Raw genomic sequence first — 22,098 nt, 5'->3', positions numbered from 1 at the left:
TGCATATACTTACAAATACAAGTATTTATTAATTTAATGATCGATTTATTACATAGCTCGTTGGTTTAACTACAAGAGAGTTACAACAAGGACATGTTGTGATACCGTGTGTTCCCATTGTACCTCATTACCTTAATATTGTACCTTAATATTAAAAAGAGTACTGAAGACTTTATTTACAAAGTTAAATTAGACTGATGGTGAAGCTATAGGAGACCATTGCTCCTGTGCCACAAATCAATAAATAGAAAGATTAAAAAAAAAGAAGCATTAGCATTTTCTGTCAATATCAATTATCTGTCAAACAAAGACCTGCATAATTATTTCAATTATTTATGTTAGCTATTTTTATTATTTTTTATTGTATATTATGAAGTGGAGAGTGCAACATTAGCATGAAGGGACCCTAACTGACAAACAGAGGACACTGTACAGTAGACGTCTTTTGACTAATTTTTGTGATCAGAGTTAATCAAAATGTAACAAAGCATTTCATGTGCTCATTACTGAAGAAAGTACATTCACTGATACCTGAAAATCAAATTACAAGAAATAAATCTATGGAAAAATAAATGTCTTCTGTGGCCTGAAAGGTGTTGTAATGTCAGGATAACTGGTTTCATATATGTCCATTGGTCTCACTGGAGATGTTACTGGCAGTAGAAGGTGAGAACGTTCTCCTGGTTTCCTCTGACCAGAAGGACTGGAGGTCTCAGATCACGAGACAAGAAGTCGAGCCAGGCTAGGTAGAGCGTGCTGGGACACACTCCTCTCCTCCCCACTGGCATGGTGCTGTCAGGAAACACAGCAAACCGCTGATTTTCACCCAGTAACAATGAGCTTGAAACATTCTCAGGTGAAAGCTTCACAACACCTGTAAACTCAGCACTTTCCATCATTTATTAAATAAAAGCAGAAAAACTACTCACGTTATAATGAGAGCGGCCTCTCTAGAGTAATCCAGCAGTACCTCATTTAGACGGATCTGGCGAAGAGACTGAATTCCACAGGAAAAAACAAACAAAACGTTCAAACTAAGATGGGATGCGCGAGGAAAGAAGAAATGTTTTGGCTTGGTTTAAACATATTTGATCAGTTTGTGTCTGACCTTGGCCTTGTTCTTCTCGAAATCCTGGTCCGTGATCATCCAGGGCTCCTGATGTTGGCTTGCACATCCAGAATCTGAGTCCGGCTTAGAATTTGTATCCACCCTGAAGCGACTGACCATCTTCTCAAACTGATGGACACTGAAGCACACAGAGACAGAGTTTGGAGTTATTCCATCTCAAATCATCGTGGGCCTTCTGTTCAACTGTCTGGTTTTAAATTTTAGCTTCACATATCATACTGTACTTTAAGACTTTTTTAAGTCTTTCAAATTCATTTAAATAAATCAGCTGTAGTCTGAGATAGACACATTATAAAATAAATAAATAGGGAAGCTAAAACTTTATATCTCCCTATATATGCTCAAACTCTGAACCAAAACAATCCTGTTCAAATCTGAGACGCCCGAGCAGAAAATGTAAAACAATTGCTGATTAGTTTTAGAAGAAAAAACTCCTAATTCAGCTAAATTGAATATTTTTAGATGCAGCAGCTCATAGATTAAGTGAAATCTTAAAACAGTTATCTAAAGATTTTTCTGAAATACTGTGTTCAAATATATTCTTTGTCATAAGCAACAATCTCTAAAGTCAGCATGGCGACAAAAGCTGCAGTTCGTCTAATGGCCACTAGAGGCCGCTTTCAAAAGTGAGTCAGTCCTCATAGACTCTCCCGGCTCTTCACAACAGCTGTTTGGTGGGTGGGGATATTATAAAAGATTAAAGTTAGTGATTTGGCTAATTTACTTCATATACCACAAAAAAACAAAACAAACAAAGCCTAAAATAAAATTAAAAAAACCACAAAAAACTGAGTGATCGGGATTCTTATGTTAGCTGACAGCAGCTTTTTTGGCTCACATTCCCAAACATCCATCCTTCATTCTCATCTTCAAGCTTACTTCATCTGCTGAGGAGGCTGGTTGATTTCAGGAAGGACTTCGACACTATGGAAACCAAGACGGAACTTCTTGATCAGCTCCAACACCCTGGAAAGAGAACGTGAGGCTGGAGTGAGCACATGTCTAACAGCGTGCAGTCTGTGTCTGCGAGAACGCAGGATGTCAGACCATATACTGTATTTCCCCGTTTCTTGGGAAAACAAAGTAAGTCTTTCTGATGGAATATAGACTGATGATGATGCAAGATTGTTCAATTTTACGGTGAAAATAGCAAAACTTGGCTGTCAGTAAGATTATTTTTATATTACTGACCAATTAAAAAACAAACTACAGTTTGACTCTAAAGTGCTGCGTTCCTGAGATGATTTGGGCATTTGGAAAAACTCCAAGAGAAGAAAGAAACTTTTTGAAGCGATCTACACTGTAGACCTGTGCATGATACTTACTCCTGCTTCTGCTCGTCCTTTTTCTCTGCGTCTCCTCCCACAAACACTCGGACCTTACACTTGGCCCAGCGCTTTCTGCGGGTCAGCAGGTAAGGCAGCAGCAGGGTCAGACCTGGAATACACACACACACGCACGAGGAGTAAATGTCTGTGGACATTCTTGAATTAAGACATAAAGCAGGCGACTAATGGAGATGTACTCGGACCTCCATCATCAGACAGCCAGTACACGTCGATAGTCTTCTTTCCCTGTTTTTTCTGAAACTGTGTACTATGCTGAGGCTCGGGCTCGATGGAGACAGAAGCTGCAAACAGACAACGTGTTTTATAGAATTTAAATGACACCATAGAGGGTCTTTGGGTATTCTGTGTGTCTGTGATATTATCATGCATTTACATACATGTGGGGTTTGTCTGAACGCAGGAAGGAACAGAGATGCTGTTGATGCTCTCTGGTCCACCGTCAAAACTTGGATTAACTGAAACAAAAACAAGAAATTTCTTTGCACATTCATTTATTTGCAGGCAGCTACTTAAAAGATGATGGATAAATGTGGACTGCACATCCTAGCACGCCTCTTATTGATGCCAAGAGCAAAGTGCCGTGGGAACGTAGCAGTGGCTGCAGCATTCCCGGGTTCATTGATGTGCAGCCTGCTGCGATATGCATGCAGGCTCTCACCGTGTGACTGAGAGGGACTGGAGACCTCTAATCCCTCTCTCATCCTCAGCACGCACACGCCAAACTGCAGGTCGAACGCATCACTGAAAGCGACATTTAAATGAATGACCATGTGCATCAACACACACTCGTACCCTTTAGCTTTTATGGAATTGAGGTTCAGTTTTTAAACAATAAATATTTGATATCGCAAAAATAATACTCTGTTAGCAATACTTTAGCAGCGGTATTGGTCATAAAAGTTTTCTGGCTTACCGCATTACTCCTATGTAGTTGTGAGCAGCCTGAGCTGTGTCACTCCGCCAGTCTTTCTTGAAACCCATGATGAGAACATTTGGCTTCACACGGCCCAAACCTGCCCCCTGGTGGACAGTCAGAACACCAGCAGGTGAGGATTCACAGGTGTGCTTTTCACACCTCAGTCACTACAAAAGGGCAGCACTGGCATTGTGGGTGGGCCTTGCCCCTCAGCCCAATTCTGCTGATACATCTCAACTATCAATTACAGTATTTCACCCCTGACCTGTAGCAACACGTTAACCCCAGATTGCAGATCTGCAGCCACCACTCCTCTGTAGAACGACCCGGCTTTCCTTTTGTTGAGCCAGTTCAGGTGACTGTCGCTCATGGCCTTCTCCAGTACTGAAGGAGAGGGATCATCCTGCGAAACACGGGGAGGAAGGTAGAAAGATTTCATCACTCCGCTTTCAAACAATTAATCATTGTTCCGATTATTGTTTGGATTTATTGTGCGATCAGTGGGAGAACTCACAGTTAACACATTTCCACACAACATAAGACTGAGATCTTTTGTGAAACAGCTGACGAGGTCCACCAGGGCTGGACGACTGCTGGGAGGGCCCGTTAGCACCAAACACTGGGGCCTGAAAGTGTTGGAGTTAGATACGGAGCAGTTCACTCTTCATGTCTCACGTATTTTGTCTTTTCTCTTCCTGGAAAATCACTAAATAAACTTCTATCAGTCCTACTCTGCTTTTTGTCTGTGAAGGTTCTCAGTCATCCAGGTCATCGTAGTCAAAGGAGCTTGCAAAGAAAAGCGTCTGGACTTACAATAACTAGTCTGCTTTTTGTATCTTGGTGCATAAGCTAGACTTTACCATTTATTTTTGAGGGGCATGTCCTTGGTGACCAAGGTCATTGCAGTCCTGAAAAAAGTCACTAGACTTCATGTCTTCATGAATCCAGAAGAAGTTAAAATAAGCATCAATCGTTCCAGAAACATTGGTTCAATCTTAGAACGTAAAAGTAAAAAAAGCTTTGCTTTAAAAGTGTTCTTCCTCCCCACCGTTGCCATAATGTCATTATGAGGTTAGTGAAAGTAACTGAAGTGTTGATAAAGTCCTTCAAAACAAACTTTAAACTACTGCATTTCAACCGTGGATCCAACTTTAGTAATAGTATAAAAACTGGTAACACTGTTGCAAACTGAACGAAAAAAAAAGAATCCCCTGGACTAAAGAGGAAACTTAACTTCATTTAGGATCTCCAGAAACACTCATCCAACCTTCAAATTTTGATAATAATAATAATACATAGCATTTTATTTGAAAGCACCTTTCAGAACTCTCAAGGACACTGTACACAGCAGAACAATAAAAGCAACATAAAAACAAGCAGTTTAAAGAATCATATAAGACATAAAACAAATTTAAAATAGCGGAGTGGAGAGGTTATGTGGGATAAGCTATTTTGAAAAAGTGAGTTTTGAGTTGGGACTTAAAGAGAGAGAAGGAAGAGATATTTCTTAAATCAGGAGGTCAGGAATTCCAGAGTCGAGGAGCAGAGGAGCTCCCCATGGTGGCAATACCGGGAGAGGGGACAGAGAGAGAAAGAGAAGAAGAAGTCAGATTTAAAAGTGAGTTCCTCAAGTGTGAGCTAATAGTGGATCTTCAGCTGTTTGGGGTGTGTACCTCACAACAGAAAGAGACACTGGAGAGGCTCACCTGTAGTTCTTGACGTGGTCCTCTACGCTGTTGAGGCCTGCACACCTGCTCAGAGCCATGTTGTAGGAGCTCGCCTGCACTGATGAGCCCCAGTTCACGTCTAAACGCAGCAGAGAGGGAGTGAAGCAGCAGCATGGCTTTGTTTTTACACACGTGTGCGTGAGAGAGTTTGTGTGTGTTTACCTGGCTTCTTGTAGAGTGTGTATGCCAACAGAATAAAGACGACGCCAAAAGCAATAAGGGCCGCCCACCACGTCAGCAGGAACATGATCACCACGGAGCATATGGCGCCCAGCAGCGACAGCCACTTACTGTAGAACCTGAAGGACGGACGCCAACCTGCACACACAGACAGTTAACATATGTTCATATTTTAACTTGAGATGATGATTCATTCTTATATACAATGATAAAGTCAGCTCTGCCATCTCTCAGCTGGTTACCTGGTGAGTTGGTGATGGATGCGTGGAAGCAGCTGAAGTTGATCAAAGCGTAGGAGCAGAGGAAGAAGTTGGAGATGATGGGCGCGATGGTGTTCAGCTCAGCTGGTGATGCAATAAAAGAGAAGAGGATTTGTCTGTTTTCTGTGATGGCTTCACATGAAAAAAGCGTTTGATATGAAGCCGCAAGGAAAAAGCTTGATAGCATAATTAATAACTTAATACAGTTTTGATTTGGCATTAACAGATATCAGCAGTAAGATGAGCTTAAGTACTTGGCTGCCTTTGGGCTTCATAGAGCGTATGCCATCACACATATCAAAACTGTTTGATTTCATGTACATTTGGTAACTTGGCTGACCCTTTACAAAGCAAACGCTCCTACTGAAACATCTTACTGGATCTTTATGGCGCTCTGTAAAGCTACAGAACAGTCATTTAATGTGCAAAACGGTTCTTTTTAAACGTTCTCTCTGCAAAGAGCTGGTTTATTAAATGCTATTGAAATGCATTTAAAGAAATGACATGAATTTGACTAAAGGGATTGAAGATTTTAACTGATCCTATGGTTATTATGATTTTATTAGATAAATTATATGTAATATGATTATATGAAATAACATGTATTTCTAAACAGTTTTGAAGAATTTTTTTTTCTTAAATTAGATGAAAACAGCAGAAATGTTTGTGAATTAGGAAACTCTTTCTCAGCAGCTACCCATCATTGGTAGTCTCTGCTGTTTGGGTTTGAAATGTCACTCACATACTGACATTTAAAACCCCAACAGCAGGGACTACTAATGATGAAAGATGGACACACTGTTCCCAATGCAGAAGTGCCTTGAAACCGCATTCTTTCTAACTGCCAGCAGGGGGAGACTCCTCCAGTTTGTCAAAAGCATTTTGATTGCTGCGTCTATGATTCCGTTATTGCCCTCTGAACCTGTCGGGTATGCCTCTAACTCATCTTATTTGAAAGATATTACACAACTCGGACTCTTTCAAAGTCTCACCAATGAGGATGAAGCAAGCAGCGATGATATATGTGAGAAGGTATCCTCTGATCGGTTCATTGTTCTTGCCATAACTTTTGCCAAAGAAGCCAATGAAAGGGTAGAGCTGATCCTTACACAGACACTGTGAGGGGGGGAAAGGTTAGAATAAGAAACACATTAATACAAGAAAGAAGACACTCAGGGACTTTCATCGTTAAAGCTGAGTTTGCGACCTGTGGAGTAAGAAACAAGAAAATGTAATATTTGGTCTAACATGTTCACCCTGTGTCTAAACAATATTCCTGCAGATATCCCAGATTCCTCTCATACTCTATAAGTGAGTTTACTGCCCGTATCTACGGATGTGAGACTTCATCTCTTTAAGCCACAGTAAAGCAAACACTCTGTAAAAACATTTAAAGAGTCACAAGAAATATCTGATGGTTGTAAACCTCCGTGAAGACCGACTGTGCGTGTACCTGGAAGACTTTGGGAGCAGACACCAGGCAGGCCAAAGCTGATGACAGAGTGGCTCCAAATATCCCAGCTGTGATGAGAGGGCCGAAGGCTGACACCAAGCTCATCGACTGCAGACAGAAATACGCTCACTCAGTACACTCAGAGGGCAGAAACATCTTTGTGTTTACAAGGTGACCTGCTGTGGCTGCTTAATAGAATGGGAGTGTGACCGTGGAGTGACAGTAAGGGGAAATTACAGAAAAGTAGTGAAAGTGTGTAAACGGGATCACCTTAGTCAGGTAAATGGTCAACGGCCTGTATTTGTATAGCGCCTTACTAGTCCCTAAGGACCCCAAAGCACTTTACACATCCAGTCATCCACCCATTCACACACTGGTGATGGCAGCTACATTGTAGCCACAGCTGACAGAGGCGAGGCTGCCGGACACTGGCGCCACCGGGCCCTCTGACCACCACCAGTAGGCAACGGGTGAAGTGTGTCTTGAAGGACACAACGACCGACACTGTCCAAGCCGGGGCCGGCAACCTTCCGATTACAAGGCGAACTCCCAACTCTTGAGCCACGATCGCCCCATAGGTAGGACAGGGTAGAACAGACTAGAAGTTTCCATGATGACCAGGAAGAAAATGCAGCACTGACTTTTATTTCCTGTGTGTGTGTGTGTGTGTGTGTGTGTGTGTGTGTGTGAGTTGACCTGATAGTAGTTGTGAATACCATAGACGCACGTCTTGTTGTTGATGCACCCTGTGAAGTCCCAGCCATACTGGCATGCTGTACCAACACAATCCTCGACTGCTGATGAGGGAGACAGCGTGTCGTTCAAAACGCCAGACGCATCCCGCACCACGCAGGATCCTGGGAGGACACAAAGACGAATTTAAGGGTTGCTTTTTTTGGTCTCCTACAGGAGGAAAACTGTGCGATCAGGGAGCTGTAAAACAACAATTATTGGGATACTATGCACATAGAGCCGTGTGTGTGCGTTATGATAAAGTGTGGTGGAAACGGCTGCTCTGGCAGAAACTGCAATAAAAGTGGTTTGTATACTTTGCAGGTGCAAAATGCAGTTACAAGACTTGCTTGTAAGCTTATTTCACATAAATAAAATAAAAAAGTATCAACTCTAAAGCAGAGCTTTTTCCAGAGGCATGCAGTACCAATGGTAGCAGAGATGATGAGGTAGGATACTGTGGTCCAGAAAATAGCCAGCAGCGTCCCTCGGGGGATGGCCACTGCTGGATTCTGAGGAGGAGACGACAAAGGCTTTTAAAAACATGAACATATGTAAATTTAATTTAAAGCTGTGTGTGTGTGCATGAAGCCGACTGGCTTATCTGTATATCATTCCCACTATTAAAAAAAAGAAAAGAAGCATTTGTATAACATGCCTTCAGATCTCCGGAGATGTTCGCTCCTGCCAGGATGCCCGTGGCAGAGGGGAAGAAAATGGAGAACATGCCGAAGAAGCTGCCCCCTGGCCCCCGCCAGTCAGGTACAAAATTTGCAGCAAAGATATTTGCTGTTAAAGGGAAGAGAGTGAGTTTACAGGAGAGCTCGGCAATAAACTACCGTAAACTGCAAGACCGGCTCACTGCATAGTCACCTTTGTAGCTAAAGAAACCTTTGGATTGTTTCTCAGGTGAAGCAGGCATGATTGTTCCAACAATGTAACTGGCAAATGAGACCATGATGACTATGAAGAAGAGAACCTGTGCCTGTGGGAGGAAGAATAGGCTGTAAACATGCAGATGCACACACTGTAAACAAAAGATGGACAAAGTCACATCGTTATGCATCGATTATGTATCCAGGTTGAACTAAAAAGCAGTTTTTTGATTTTAATTTTTAATTTTATTTAGATTATTTATCGAGCCAGAAATGAAGGTGGTGGAGATGGAAACATGGAAAGCTTGGTTAGCAAGCATAAACACGCCCATGCATGAATAAAAAAAAATGCAGAAAAAAGGCCATTAAAATGCGACAGTTTCACCAACGCAAACTTCTCAGCTAACGGAGGCGAGACCCAGGAGCTAAGCCTGCCTGTGCCAGCACACCTTTCAGTTAAGAACACCACACTGCTGAGTTACCAAAATCTGAAGGGGACATTAGCTGCTTTTGCACCAGGCTGGAAACGTGTTAATTTTATTGCTGAAGTGTGGCTCAGTCTTTCATCATTGGCGGCTGTGACTTGGTGTCTTGCTTGTCGGGTTTATCACAAAGACTAGCGTCAACATGCTAACTAGGAAGAGGGCGAGTCCTCTGCTCTTATGTGAAAGAGTGAGATGGCTTCAAAAATGTTGCATTAATGATTTTTCCAGATACCGGACTGGTTAGGGACTCTGGCTTCATAATCTGAATACAAAATTAGCAAAAATTCTATTCATTTAAATCCAAACCACTATGGCAGCTTATCATAGTGTCACATACAACTGATTAAGCTAACCTTTGACTCCCAGGCCATGCCAGCCATTGAGATGCCCAGCAGACATGTCACCGTGATGATGCCGATGATGCGGATGTCGTTAGTTCGATCCACCATGACGGCTCCATTTTCCTGATGGCGCACAAAGACATTTCACGCGTAAAGACAATGAACAGACATTATTTACTGTATTTTATAAAAGCGCACGTATAAAACGGCATGCTACTCACACGCATGAGGTCAGTAACAGTCTCAGCAAAGCCCACGGTGTGCATCGCCACAGCTACAGCATTCGCAAAGGCAAAGATGAGACCGATTGACCCGCCGAGCTCTGGACCGAGGCTGCGACTGATCAGAAAGTACGTCCCGCCTGCAGATGAGAGGGTAGATTAAAAAGTGAGCACTGTGTGTGGAATCAGCAGCATTAAAAGTAAAGAGCTAGGCTGTTGCATGTGGCAGTGAACAAATCCAACCTCCTTTGACTTTGCCATTGGTGGCGATGGCTGAGGTCGAGAGACCAGTGATCCCAGTTATAGTCGAGGACAGCAGGATGATGACCCAGGTCATCCCTGATGAGAACAGGGAAACACACCGTGAGTGTGAGGGATACTCACCGTCTGGGAAACATGTGCTGTGGATAAAGGATGCTGTCGTTGGACATACCTATACCAGCCTGAGCAGTAATCCAAGGCAGCCTCAGGTACAAGATCACCCCCCATATGTTCAACATGCAGCGGATCTGAGAACAGATGCAACACTGAGTGAAGCCTGCTGGTGTCTAAGAATCATCAACGGCATCACTGTGGAGGCTCAGTAAAAGTCCTGTTTCTGTCCCAGCCTACATGCACGGTGAAAGTGAGCTTGTAGAAAGTGCATCAAATATGAAATCGTCATCAATCTACTTTTTTTGGTTTTGGAAGAAACTTAAAGTTTCACACGGGTAATATTTTTAACTTCCTTTAACAATAAGTCGTTGACTGTACTCTGTAACCCTTTAATGCCTCAGGGAGTCAAAAACAAGCAAACATGTTCAGAAACAATTTCACATTTTCACAGCTTCACGTGCAAAAACAGGCGACAGTTAAATTACATTAGTCTCAGATTTTAATCTTTTCTAATTCCTTGTTTAAGTTGAATTAAGTTGCAGGAAACACAAGACGAATGCTGCTTTAGAGGCCTTCAACGTTAAGTCTAAGAAAAATATCTTTTAACTTTACGTATCTGGAGATTCAAGATTGCTCCAAGTTCAAAAACAGCAGCAGAAAAATCGCCTCCCATCGGTCAAAGCCTCCACCTACCATGACCCCCTGCACCCATCCAAAGCGCGTGGGTTCAGTTGGCGGCTCCTTTTGCTCATCCTCATCTTCCTCAGAGCTGTCCTTCCCTCCTGCCTCCGCCTGTCCACCTGTTGTCTCTTCATACATGGGAGGTCTGGAGTCATCCTGCTCAAGACACAAAACCAAACTCAGTTCTTCTCTCTTAGTTTTCGTAATTAAATAAATAAGAGATCCCTCACCTCAGGGCCGGCGTGCAGCTGGAACAGAGACGGCCTGAACTGCCTCCGTCGGCCCCACACCTCCGTGTTGGCATAGAAGTCGTAGCGCGGCGGGGCATCCAGAGTCTCGTAGCCAGTTAAATCAACAGATACGCGAGATGCGACACTGCTGCCATCCCCATCACACGTGTAGTAATCGGACTCAAAGCCTCCTGATGTCGCTTTACCATTAGCCACTGGCGCAGGGAGATTGGCTCTGTAGGCAGCCAGGCGAATGCCATCATTGGCTCCTTGTAACTCCATTCAGAACAGCAGAATTATCTTTTTAAAAATGTCTGTGACCACGAGTCTAGTGAAGAAAGGGAGCAGACGTTGAGCGTCCTATCCCAGCGTCTGAGTCAGTGACTGTGCAGGAGCCATGCTGTAGCTCAAGATGAAAGAGGGGTTGGTTTTATATTTGACCTTAACTATGCAGGAAGAGCCTGAAGCCGTGGTAGAGGGCTAGTTCAGTGAACAATTAAACAACTTATTACACAACCTATTAAGCCTGACACGGACAATTTCACATGACAGGGTCAGCCCCTTTTGGACTGAGCAGGGCCAGTTAACACACGGTTCCATTTTTATGGAGTCACATGCGCAACGCCCTTCAACACTTCAAAGTTTTCCAAAAGCTCAAATAATGGAGGAGTTACCAGAAGTGGGGGATTTTATAGCCTGTGTGTACTTCTTATTGCTCAGTTTCGAGAAGTTGGTAATCTCCTGAGGGGACTTTTGGTTAAGATGTAAAACAGCATCATTACAGACAAACACGCACCTGCAGCGTATCCTCGACAGTTAAATCAGTCAACAGAGCACGAAAGAGTTTGAAATTATCATGACTTTTCCAGTCGCATTTCAGTTTCACTTGTTTCTCTGCATCAAACCAATATGGTGTTAATTATACCCTAACAATCAAGACAAATATCTAATGTCTGAAAATGTAAATTTAGAAGAAAAAAAATCGACTGGATATTTTGTTTGGATATCTTGGCTAAAAGACAGAGTTACAGACAACATGCATCACTGTGAAAGTTCTTCTTGGCGACGCTACACAGCACCACAAACGTGTATCACCCAAAATGGGAAGGGGGGGTCAGGAGGGCACTGGCCACCACCCAAATACTGGGCCTCCCCTGGCAAGACTGCCCCATGTTGGCAATAATTTTAGTAAACGTGAGCAGAAGACCGAGGAAGACACCCTACAATGAGCTGAAACATTTACTTATTCATATAGAATTGTTGTCATTCACACTGTGCCACTTTGTCGGCCCCTCACAATTTCCCGTCGCCACCCCCTCCCCTCCGTTGTTCTGTTTTTGGTGTACCACCCCAATATTTTCAGGTGCCTCGATGTGGCCACCCCTATGAATACGTTCTGGAAGAACGTCATTGTTCCCCCACAGTAACAAATGCCAACCTCACTGTTTAAAAGTCACAGGCTCTCCATACAAGCTATGATTAATGCAAACTTTCACAGAGATTCGTGTCATATTTACTACTGCATGATGCATGACAACTAAAAATGATCTTCAAATATTTAGTTTGTTGTGTGAGATCCTTTAACCTCCTAGCACCTGGCGTCCACATATGTGGACATCACATGTTGGGTTATTTAGACCAAAATACTCAATTTTGATACGTTTCATCTTTTCAAATTTAATGAAGATCAGATGCTTTTAGTCTTTGCTTTAGAACAATTTAACGTGAGCGTGCCAATCTGTGATTACAGCAGAATCGTCACTTTATCGACCACCACATGGAAACATTATGGAACAAACATACACCCGAGACTGTGACAAAATATAACTTTTAGTCTACTGTAAACCTAGAACGTAACCAACCCGTCCTCAGAAACAACAGTATTAACACTTCACTGATGTATTCTTTTCGTACTCTGCATCATGTTGGGAATAAACCAGATTAACTCATACTACATGCATTCATGGAAAGATACAAACGGTTGTTAATCTGACAGATGTAACTTGTTGCATCTCTTCACGCTGCTTTGTCACAGTATAACACCGTCACTCAGCTTCCTCAGACGTTCTTGTCATATTCGAGCTGCAGAGCACCTGAAACATTTATTTTGCTCACAGGACTAATTCTGTCTTTTTCCGGACCACCGTAACACAAAATCCAGAATCTTACTGTTTGTAAGTTTTGGGCTGTAAGAGTAACTTTGGTGACATCACTGTGATGTCACCTGGTTATTTTTCCAGAATTAAACTTCTTAGTTTTTGCCTGCAGCTGAACAGTGCTGTTACGACACCTTGATAACAAAGAAAAGACCCATTTCCACTTAAAGGTGGAGGCTCATTACTCTGAATTACTTCTTCCTTTTTAAAACAGTTAAATAATTAAGCTGGGCTGTGTGTTCGGCAGCTGCAGCTCTGCAGTTTAAAGAACTGACCTTGAAGCAGAAAAACAAACAGAGACACCCAGCAGGTTTTAAAGCTCTGGGTTTATCCGTTTTCTCTTATATAAATCTGAGATAACTGCAGTGTCCTTCAGTGTTCAGGTAAAATGTAACTAAGCCCCACATGTTGTTTAAATCTAAGAGATAAGAGATAAGATAGAACTTTATTAATCCCTCGGGTGGGTTCCTCTGGGAAATTCGACTTCCAAAAAGCACAGCAACAACCGAAGTTACAGTTACAGAATTGTTATATATACATATATATACACACACACACACACACACACACACACACACACACACACACACACACACACACATATATAAATACAGAGACAATATAAATAAAGTATACAAAGGGGATAAATAGAATAAATAGGAATAAAAAATAAAAATACAAGTGAATTGCACATTTCAAGTATTGAGTCTATTGCACTGTTGACTATTTACAAAAAGTATTGCACAAGGTATTGTACAGTGAGGTGCAGAGGCACTACAGCTTAGTTGTTCCCCCCTCCTTTGTCCTCCTGTTTCCCCTCCCTCTCCCCTCCAGAGAGGAGTTAAACAGTCTGATGGCGTGTGGGACAAAGGAGTTTTTAAGTCTGTTAGTTCTTGTCTTGGGGAGAAGCAACCTGTCACTGAACAGACTCTTCTGGTTGTTAATGGCCGTGTGCAGAGGATGTCCAGCATTGTCCATAATGTCCATCAGTTTCTTTAATGTCCTTTTCTCTGCCACTGTCACCAGAGTGTCCAGCTTCATGCCGACCACAGAGCCAGCCTTCCTGATCAGTTTCTCCAGCCTGGATGAGTCCCTCTTTGCTGTGCTGCTCCCCCAGCACACCACAGCATAGAAAAGTACTCCAGCAACCACCGACTGGTAAAACATCCTCAGGAGCTTCCTGCAGATGTTAAAAGACCTCAGCCTCCTGAGGAAGTACAGTCGGCTTTGGGCTTTTTTATACAGGTGCTCTGTGTTGCATGACCAGTCCAGTTTATTGTCCACCCACAGCCCGAGGTACTTGTACTTGTTGACCACCTTCTGTACCGTCTACTTAATTAACCTTCATTTTGTCATTTACAACAGTGCTATTGGATTTTGCATTTTAAGCTCTGCCATGCTTCCCATAGATCAGGTATAACCAAACTCATTTTACACTGTGAGACAACCGAGTAAAATTAAATATGTAAAATAAAAGTTCTGCTAGTTCATTGTCCAGCCTGTTCTTGTAACTGGTTCTTATATAGAGTTTTTCCCCACTGCGAGCACCCAGAGTGCTTTACACAACTTGCCTCATTCACCCAGTCAGACAAACACTTTCTATGCTTTTTCATGGTAAGAGCCATTTTTAATTACAGAATTTGAAGTTTTCATTAATTCCCAAAAAGTCTTTTAATTTCCAAACAAAAATGAAAAACAAAAATTACATTTATGTGATCGACAGTAGGAAAAGCAACTTTGTCTAACTCTGTTATTAGGTGTTGTGTCAGTGGTGAAGTAAGCATCTATCTCAATAGGAAAAACTACAAAACTATGGCCATATTTGAGCTTTTGCCAGGGTAACTGTGGGCCCAGGACTTATGTTTGACACCCCGGCATAGACTGCACCAAGGTAAACTGGACAGATAAACATGACTCTGCTTTTTGTTCTGCCCTCATTGACATTTCGATGTAGTTGATCATTGTTATGTTTTATCATTTGATTCCTTACTGAGGGAACAAAACCATCGCTTCCTGTAATGATGATCTCATCAGGAAATAGTTACATTGATTCCACTGAGGAAAACCCACAACTGTAATGAATTTCAAACGCGATACTGCAGCAACAAACGTTTTCCTTATCTGCTCGTTTTTTTTCCCTCTTTTTTTGGGGGGGGGGGGGGGGGCACAGTGGATCATCTTCCTCAGTCTCATCCTATCCCAGCATCCTCCTCTGTAACGTCAACATGCATGTCCTCCTTCACTATGTCTGGAAGCATTTATCTGGTATATTCACTCTCCCTCGGCTGCACGTGTGCAAACCATTTCTGACCTCTCGGACTCCGAGCTTCCCTCCGAGGACTCATTTCTAATTCTGTTCATTCCCAATGAACATCTTAACTTCTCAGAGCCGCTCAGCTTAAAAACCTTTCCTTTTACTCTCACTGCTCTGAGTCCATCACAAAACACCCCTGACACTCGTCTTCACCCATGTCGCCCTGCCTGCTCTATCCTCTTCTCTCTGCTCCGTCTGTTGTTTTGGACGTTTGACTCCAGGTATTTAAAGTCCTCCCCCCCTGCTCCTTGCAGCTTCAATGTTACACCGGCTTCCTCTCATTCGTGCCAGATGTGTTCGTTACACTGGCAAACTGTACAAGTACTCAGACTAGTTATTTTCAATGGAAAATTTATATGGTTTGGTGATATGGATGTAAATATGATATTCATGTCCTCAACTCTTGAACCCAGTGAAAAAGTAAAGACCTTTAATAATCTACAGTCAGCCAATTTTAAAAGGGCAATTAAAATGTGTGTGAATGGGTGGTGATTTTCCAGCACACTAAGCAGCAGTAACCTCACTTCAAGAGCTACGTTGGAGTCCTCTTCCTCCTCTCCCTCTTGATGTACTTGCTCCTTCAACTACTCCAGTGAGTTCTCATCGTTGAATACAATAGACGACACATTTGTGAAGAGTCTTGAGATTTGACAAAGACTCTGAACTGTTTTCACTGGAGCTAATAAAAACTAAACGGGTACCTCAACACTATACCCCGCTGTGATAAAAATACTGGGTACGAGCAGATTAGGTTTCAAAAACGCAAAGTTACCAACTTGCAATTAGAAGGGAAAAGTAAACTATGAGAGTAATGGAGGCAGTGTGCAAGGTTTGCAGTGGCAGTGGGAAAAACCTGAGCTCCCATGGAGGCGCCACCAGATTCCCACTACAAGCATCACACATGATTCTCTTTAGACAAAGCTAAAGACAACAAAAGCCACTCCATGAAAGTGGAGAGTTACTTTTCTGGGAGTGTGAAAAAACAAGACCGTGGTGAGTAAAGCAAATAAAGGTTAAATATAACTAAATGCTGCTTGGCTAGCCTCATCTGCGGAGGAGACATTTGAATAACAACTTCAGCCAGTACCACAATATTTCTCTCTTTTGCTTTAACATTTTATATTTGTTAATTTAGCTAGCAGAGCAGTCTAGTGTGTCCAACTCTGACCGAGACATGACTGAGCAGAGTGATCAATTTGTCTTTACACTGTTTAAAACACACTGGTGTTTGAATATTTCTTAGATAATAACACGGGTAGAAGGGCCGCTCAGGGCCCCACCAGACTCACCAGTGGTGGAATAACGGGAATCTAGACAGACTCATTATTTATGCTAACAATTAAAAAATGCCAGTGGTGAGCAGATAACTTCATAAACCAGTTTTGCATTAGGGGAAAACAAAAAAGAAGGTTTAGGGATGTATTGTTGGGGGAGGGGGGGGGGGAAGCCTCGAAGAGCTTAGATTTGGAGACTAATTTTTTTCTTTTCATACAAAGGGTAAGATCCACCATTCAGTGACTTTTAGAAAAACTAAAAGCAAGAAATGTTTCAGAGTTGGCCAGTATATAACCATGAAATGTTATTGGATTGCTTTACACTCAATACAATTCTAGAGACCAAAAAGGATGAGTGACTAGTTTTCTATAGATAGTGAACATCGTTTATTTTCCATCAGTGCCACTCTTCCACAAGTGGTTAACCCACAGGTCAGACTACAAGATGGTGACCTAAGGGTTATAAACCATGTAACAATCACGTAACTGACTATGTTCCCAATCACACCATTTACAACTCTGTTGGATCTGTTGGTAATTAAAGTTTGAGCTAATGCAGGAACTAAAACACAAAAAAGCAAGAAACAACACAAGACATCCCTCTACCTTTAACTGAAAATGCTTTATGGTGGTAAACTCTTGGCCAGCCAGACTGCTTCTCTGTGGCCTGTAGACTGACTTCAACCATGGAAACCCTGAGGTTTCCAGATGTGCCTCCTTCACCTTATCTTAGATTAATGTCCTAGTAGTGATGCAGTGCCAATGCAACAAATGCAACAACTTGTCAGTGTTTTAATCTCAAACCTCCAACAAAAACATGAAAACAGCCTCTTTGCACCTCTGCATTTATACAGTTTGAAGAAACTACAGGTCACTGTGCTCGGCTGCAGCTCTGTGAAATACCATGACATCCTGGAGGCTTTTTGCTGTGAAGCTGCAGGGCACAAGATTAGACTAAAAATCAGTGCACCCGGCCACGCAAACATGGAAAGCTGCGCTCTGCAAGAGCTAAATCTATACTTCATGTTTTTTGTATGGATTAAACAAAAACAAAAAGACTTCGGTCAGCTTAACAGGTTGAAGTAGCTAGATATTTCTAGCCTTTGCTGTCACCTGCTTTCAGTTTATAGTGCACAGACATGACTGTCACTGTTTCGTCTTGAGAGCAGCCAATCAAAAGACTTAAACAGGATGGAGCATGGGCACTTTCACATGAGTAGACAGTAGATTAACATCTCTTCAGTTCAAGTGCACAACTGTAAGACAAGAGATTCAGACATTATACCAGTTTTCACAGATGTATTCAAATCACAAGAATGTAATGACTCACCTAAACCTCAGGTACTTTTTGCTTCAAATTGAACTGACAAGGCTGTTATCAAAGTGTTGTTAGGTAGGATGAACAGAGGTGAGGATGAAAATGGTTCCAGATTGTTTGGGTTTGTATCCTGGTTGTCACTGGAGATGAAATCAGAAGGGCTGGTGGCTGGATATGAAAAAAGAAGTCTTGGAAGCAAAGGGATGAACTGTGAACTCTGATAGTTTTTGACAATTGCAGATTTAAAACCTTGAGCCTGAACTTGTTAAACATAAGCAAGTTTGTTATGACCATCACTTCCAGCCACATCAAAAAGTTTTGGGTAGTCGCGTTTCCTGTTGAGTTTGTTTCTGGCAGAGTCCTGTCTTTGGACTCTCATTTGGCTTGAAGACATCGTTGACCTGTCCTGAAAATATGGCCAACTGTCATAAGATTGCATTTTGGCATGAACCGGCTCATAATTCTGACGTGCAGCTGCAGAGTTAAAGGCAGGCCGTTCTGATCCAAAGTGGGTTGAAGTTGACCGCGACTTAAAGTAAAATGGCTCATAAGCCTGTTGTGCTTGAGAGTGTCCAATAGCAGCATAGTTTAAGGCAGGCCAGTCTGAGGTTAACCGATCTGAGCTTGATTGTGGTTTAATATGAAATGGCTCATAAGTTTGCTGCTGTGGTGCTTCGAAGTTCAGGAAAGGCTTTGCAGATGCAGCCATGGTTGAACTAGATTGTGGTTTAATTGGATATGGCTCATAAGTTTGCTGTTGTGTTGTTCCAAAGTAAGGTCGCTCTGATACAGCTGGGGTTGAACTTTGTGGTTTAATGTGAAATGGCTCATAGGTCTCTTGCTGTGGTGCTGCAAAACTTAGGAAAGGCCTTGCTGATGCAATGAGGTTTGAATTCGATTGTGGTTTAATGGGATGTTGCTCACGAGTCTGTGTTGTTCCAAAGTTCACAAGAGGCCGTTCTGTTCCAATATGCTTTGAACTTTGTGGTTCAACACCAACTGGCTCATGAATGTTTTGCTGGGGTGATGCATAATGTAAAGGCCTCACTGGTTCCACCAGGGTTGAACTGGACTGTAGTTTGATGGGATATGGCTTATAAAGCTTCTCCTGTGCATCTGCACCAGCAGAGTTTAAGAAGGGTTGCCTTAATCCAATTATGGCAGACTTCGATTGTGGTTTAACTAGATATGGCCCATAACTCTGGTGTTGTGTTATTCCAAAGTTCACAAAAGGCCGTTCTGCTCCAACCTGATTTGAACTTGGTGGTTTAGCACGAACTGGCTCATGAATGTGATGCTGTGGTGATGTAAAACGTAAAGGCCTCGCTGGTTCAATCAGGGTCGAGCTTGACTGTAGTTTGATGGGATATGGCTCATAAGGTTTCTCCTGTGCTTCTGTACCAGCAGAGTTTAAGAAGGGCTGCCTTAATCCAATCATGGCAGAGTTTGATTGTGGTTTAATAGGATATGGCTTATAACCGTCGTGTTGCGTTGTTCCAAGGTTTAGGAAAGGCTGTTCTAATTCAGTCATGGTTGAACTTGGAGGTTTAACACGAACTGGCTTATAAGTCTGCTGCTGTGTTGTTCCAAAGCTTAAGAGAGGCCTTGTTGACTCAGCCAGAGATGAACTTGGCTTAATATGAACTTGCTCACGAGTCTCTTGCTGGGGTGTTGCAAAACTTACAAAAGGTCTTCCTGATCCAAATAAAGTTGAACTTGATTGTGGTTTCATGGAAAATGGCTGCTCCTGTGTTTCCGTCTGGCCCATACCAGCAGAGTTTAAAGAGGGTTGCCTTGATTCAGTCGTGGCTGAAATGGGTTTTTCTGGGTTTAAAACATCAGGAGTCTCTGGTTTGTGTTGACTTGCCAAGTGGACAAAATGGCTATTGGTTGGGGTGTTGAGAGACTGAGAGACAGATGAAGAGGAAACAGATGAGCCGACCTGAAAACCTGGTTTGGCGACAGCAGGCGCATCATTTCCACCATCATGTTTTTTATTAGAAGAATTCTTTCCATCATTTCTTATCAGGAAATCAAGAAAGGGAATCTTCAGATTGAATTCATAGCTTTTGGGTTTGGGTGACAGATATTTCTTCTGTGGTGGAGGCTGGGGTAGAACAGTCTCCTTTGGCCATTTGGTGGCAACATTAGATCGTGGCTGCAAGGGGTTTGCAGGCTTGAGGTTTGAGGCTTTTTGGTACACAATGGGATGGTTTTGTTTACAGATATGGAAAGGGGCCGTCCTAAAACGTCCCTGCTTTTCCAATGTTTTGTCCTGGGCACTGATGTAGTAGAAAGGATGACAGTTCTCATAGTTGTAGGCTTCTTCCTCTCCTTCACTTTGCCACACTCCCGGTTGCACAAAACGTCTGGCTATGAAAGAAAACAGGTGAAGGTTAAGTTACAAATTACATTGTAAAATTTGGACATTTAGACTATATTTTCCAAACCAACACCTCTAGAACCTCAACAGCATATTTCTGCAGGAATCTATCATGAGAGCATAATTCATTTGATCTTTTTAGCTTCATAATTGGTGATTAGCAGCACAGAAACAGTTTGCTAATGTACAGAGCTACATTACCGTTTTTTCAAATGAGGTTTCTCTGGGAGGAACAAGAACAAAGAGATGTGCCATAAAGAATAAACCGGCCTGACAGTTGGCTTAAACAAGGTTCTTGTTTAGTTCCCTGTGCGACATTTTAAGCAGCGTAACATGAAGCACAGGACAACTCATATTTAATAGTGTGGAGCATTTAGACCCTGTAACTCCATAACATTAAAATACTGCAGATATACTCTACACAGTCCTGTTTCAATGTACATGGTCTTGAAACAGGACTGTGAATAAAGCTTACTTTTAATTAATTTTTTTTTTTTTTTTTACTTACACTGGTATTTAACTGACAATATTTAATCATTTATTAGATTCAGATTGTAAAAATTACATTTCAGGACTGAAGAAGAGTGCCACCTCGAGTCCCCTTTATAGATTCTCCATTTGCTGTATAGCAAAACAATATTGCAATATAGGAAAGAGTAAAACAGTTACATGTGAATTTTTGTATTAGTTCCCTCTTTCCTGTCAGTCACTGACTTAATTACCAACATATTGCTTTATTCTGCCACACAGAAATGCGGTTACATCAGGAAAGTTGTTAATTTAAATTACTCAACCTCCAACTTTCTGTCTGAATCCATGAAGGCGGAGGAGGAATGGCAGCCATCCTCCACGCCATGGACCCAGACAGTTTTAATTTGAAAGGCTAACTTAACCTGTTCCTAATCAGAAAACTACATCAAGATACAAACAAAAGCAAATGCACAGTTTGCTTAAAGCACCACCCTGACTTGTCGGTGCTGTGTATCAGATCGTAGGCCTAGTGTTTGGTCTTACTTTAATTAGGGGAGCTGGTAAATTGTTGCTAATGGCTCAATTCTTAACAGGGTTAGACTTGCAGGACGTTATAGCAACATAGGTATTTTAACAAGAAGAGTTTTAGCCCCATTTCCAAACAGCAGGAGGTGAGTCAGGCTTACCTCTTGGAAAAGCTGAGGAGTAGTTCACCTCACTCAACAAACAGACCAGCAATAATCTGTTAAACAGTTACAAATACACAGTCAAGGTAGACCCAGACAAACAAAGACTCAAGTAAATAAAATGGACCTAATAAAACCCATTTGGTTTCATATTTAATGTGTTACCTTGTAATTGGGAAGCCAGCAGCCATGACTGCTGCAGTCGCTGTGTCCTCACAGCTGCGAGCGCTGAGCTGGACTGTGCAGCACAGCTGCCCTGTCAGCCGTGGATCCAGAAAGCCCAACTTCCAGCTCCTCCAACTAAACACCCACGAGACTCAAAGTCGAGCATCCAAGCCACACGGCTGTCTGTGTGTGTCTTTTCTATCTTCCTAATGAAAAGTTGGGCTGAAGCAAACTCTGCCTCACACAGGTGCAAACACTTGATGTGATTGGCCTGGCTGAGACGTTAGAATGATTGAATCTATGCCCCAGAGGGGATGTGGACAACAAGAACACATTTGATTTTAACTTCTACAGTACAGCGCTGTATTGTTTTCCTT

At 42.3% G+C, this 22,098-nt stretch overlaps 1 protein-coding gene across 1 annotated transcript; it reads right to left on the bottom strand.

The window, feature by feature from the left end:
* Positions 1–650: 650 nt before the first annotated feature.
* slc12a3 (solute carrier family 12 member 3) lies at positions 651–11,236 on the bottom strand. Its single transcript, XM_085358819.1, has 26 exons — positions 10,955–11,236; positions 10,737–10,880; positions 10,102–10,177; positions 9,912–10,007; positions 9,669–9,808; positions 9,460–9,570; positions 8,620–8,731; positions 8,405–8,535; positions 8,174–8,258; positions 7,711–7,871; positions 7,015–7,122; positions 6,554–6,677; positions 5,544–5,645; positions 5,284–5,439; positions 5,101–5,200; positions 3,909–4,020; positions 3,660–3,797; positions 3,392–3,498; positions 3,137–3,219; positions 2,856–2,933; positions 2,661–2,759; positions 2,455–2,566; positions 2,009–2,095; positions 1,109–1,247; positions 930–997; positions 651–792 (listed from the first exon to the last, which is right to left on the bottom strand). Exons 1-26 carry the CDS (start codon positions 11,234–11,236, stop codon positions 651–653), a joined length of 3,093 nt encoding a protein of 1,030 aa, XP_085214945.1.
* Between the last annotated feature and the right edge of the window lie 10,862 nt (positions 11,237–22,098).

The sequence above is a fragment of the Diplotaxodon limnothrissa genome, linkage group LG7 (genome assembly GCF_057381915.1).
Source record: "Diplotaxodon limnothrissa isolate DT_005_m linkage group LG7, D_limnothrissa_male_GT1.1, whole genome shotgun sequence".
Lineage (NCBI taxonomy): Eukaryota > Metazoa > Chordata > Actinopteri > Cichliformes > Cichlidae > Diplotaxodon > Diplotaxodon limnothrissa.
The sequence above is the reverse complement of the archived record's forward strand: the minus strand, read 5'-3'. Positions and strand labels throughout refer to the sequence as shown.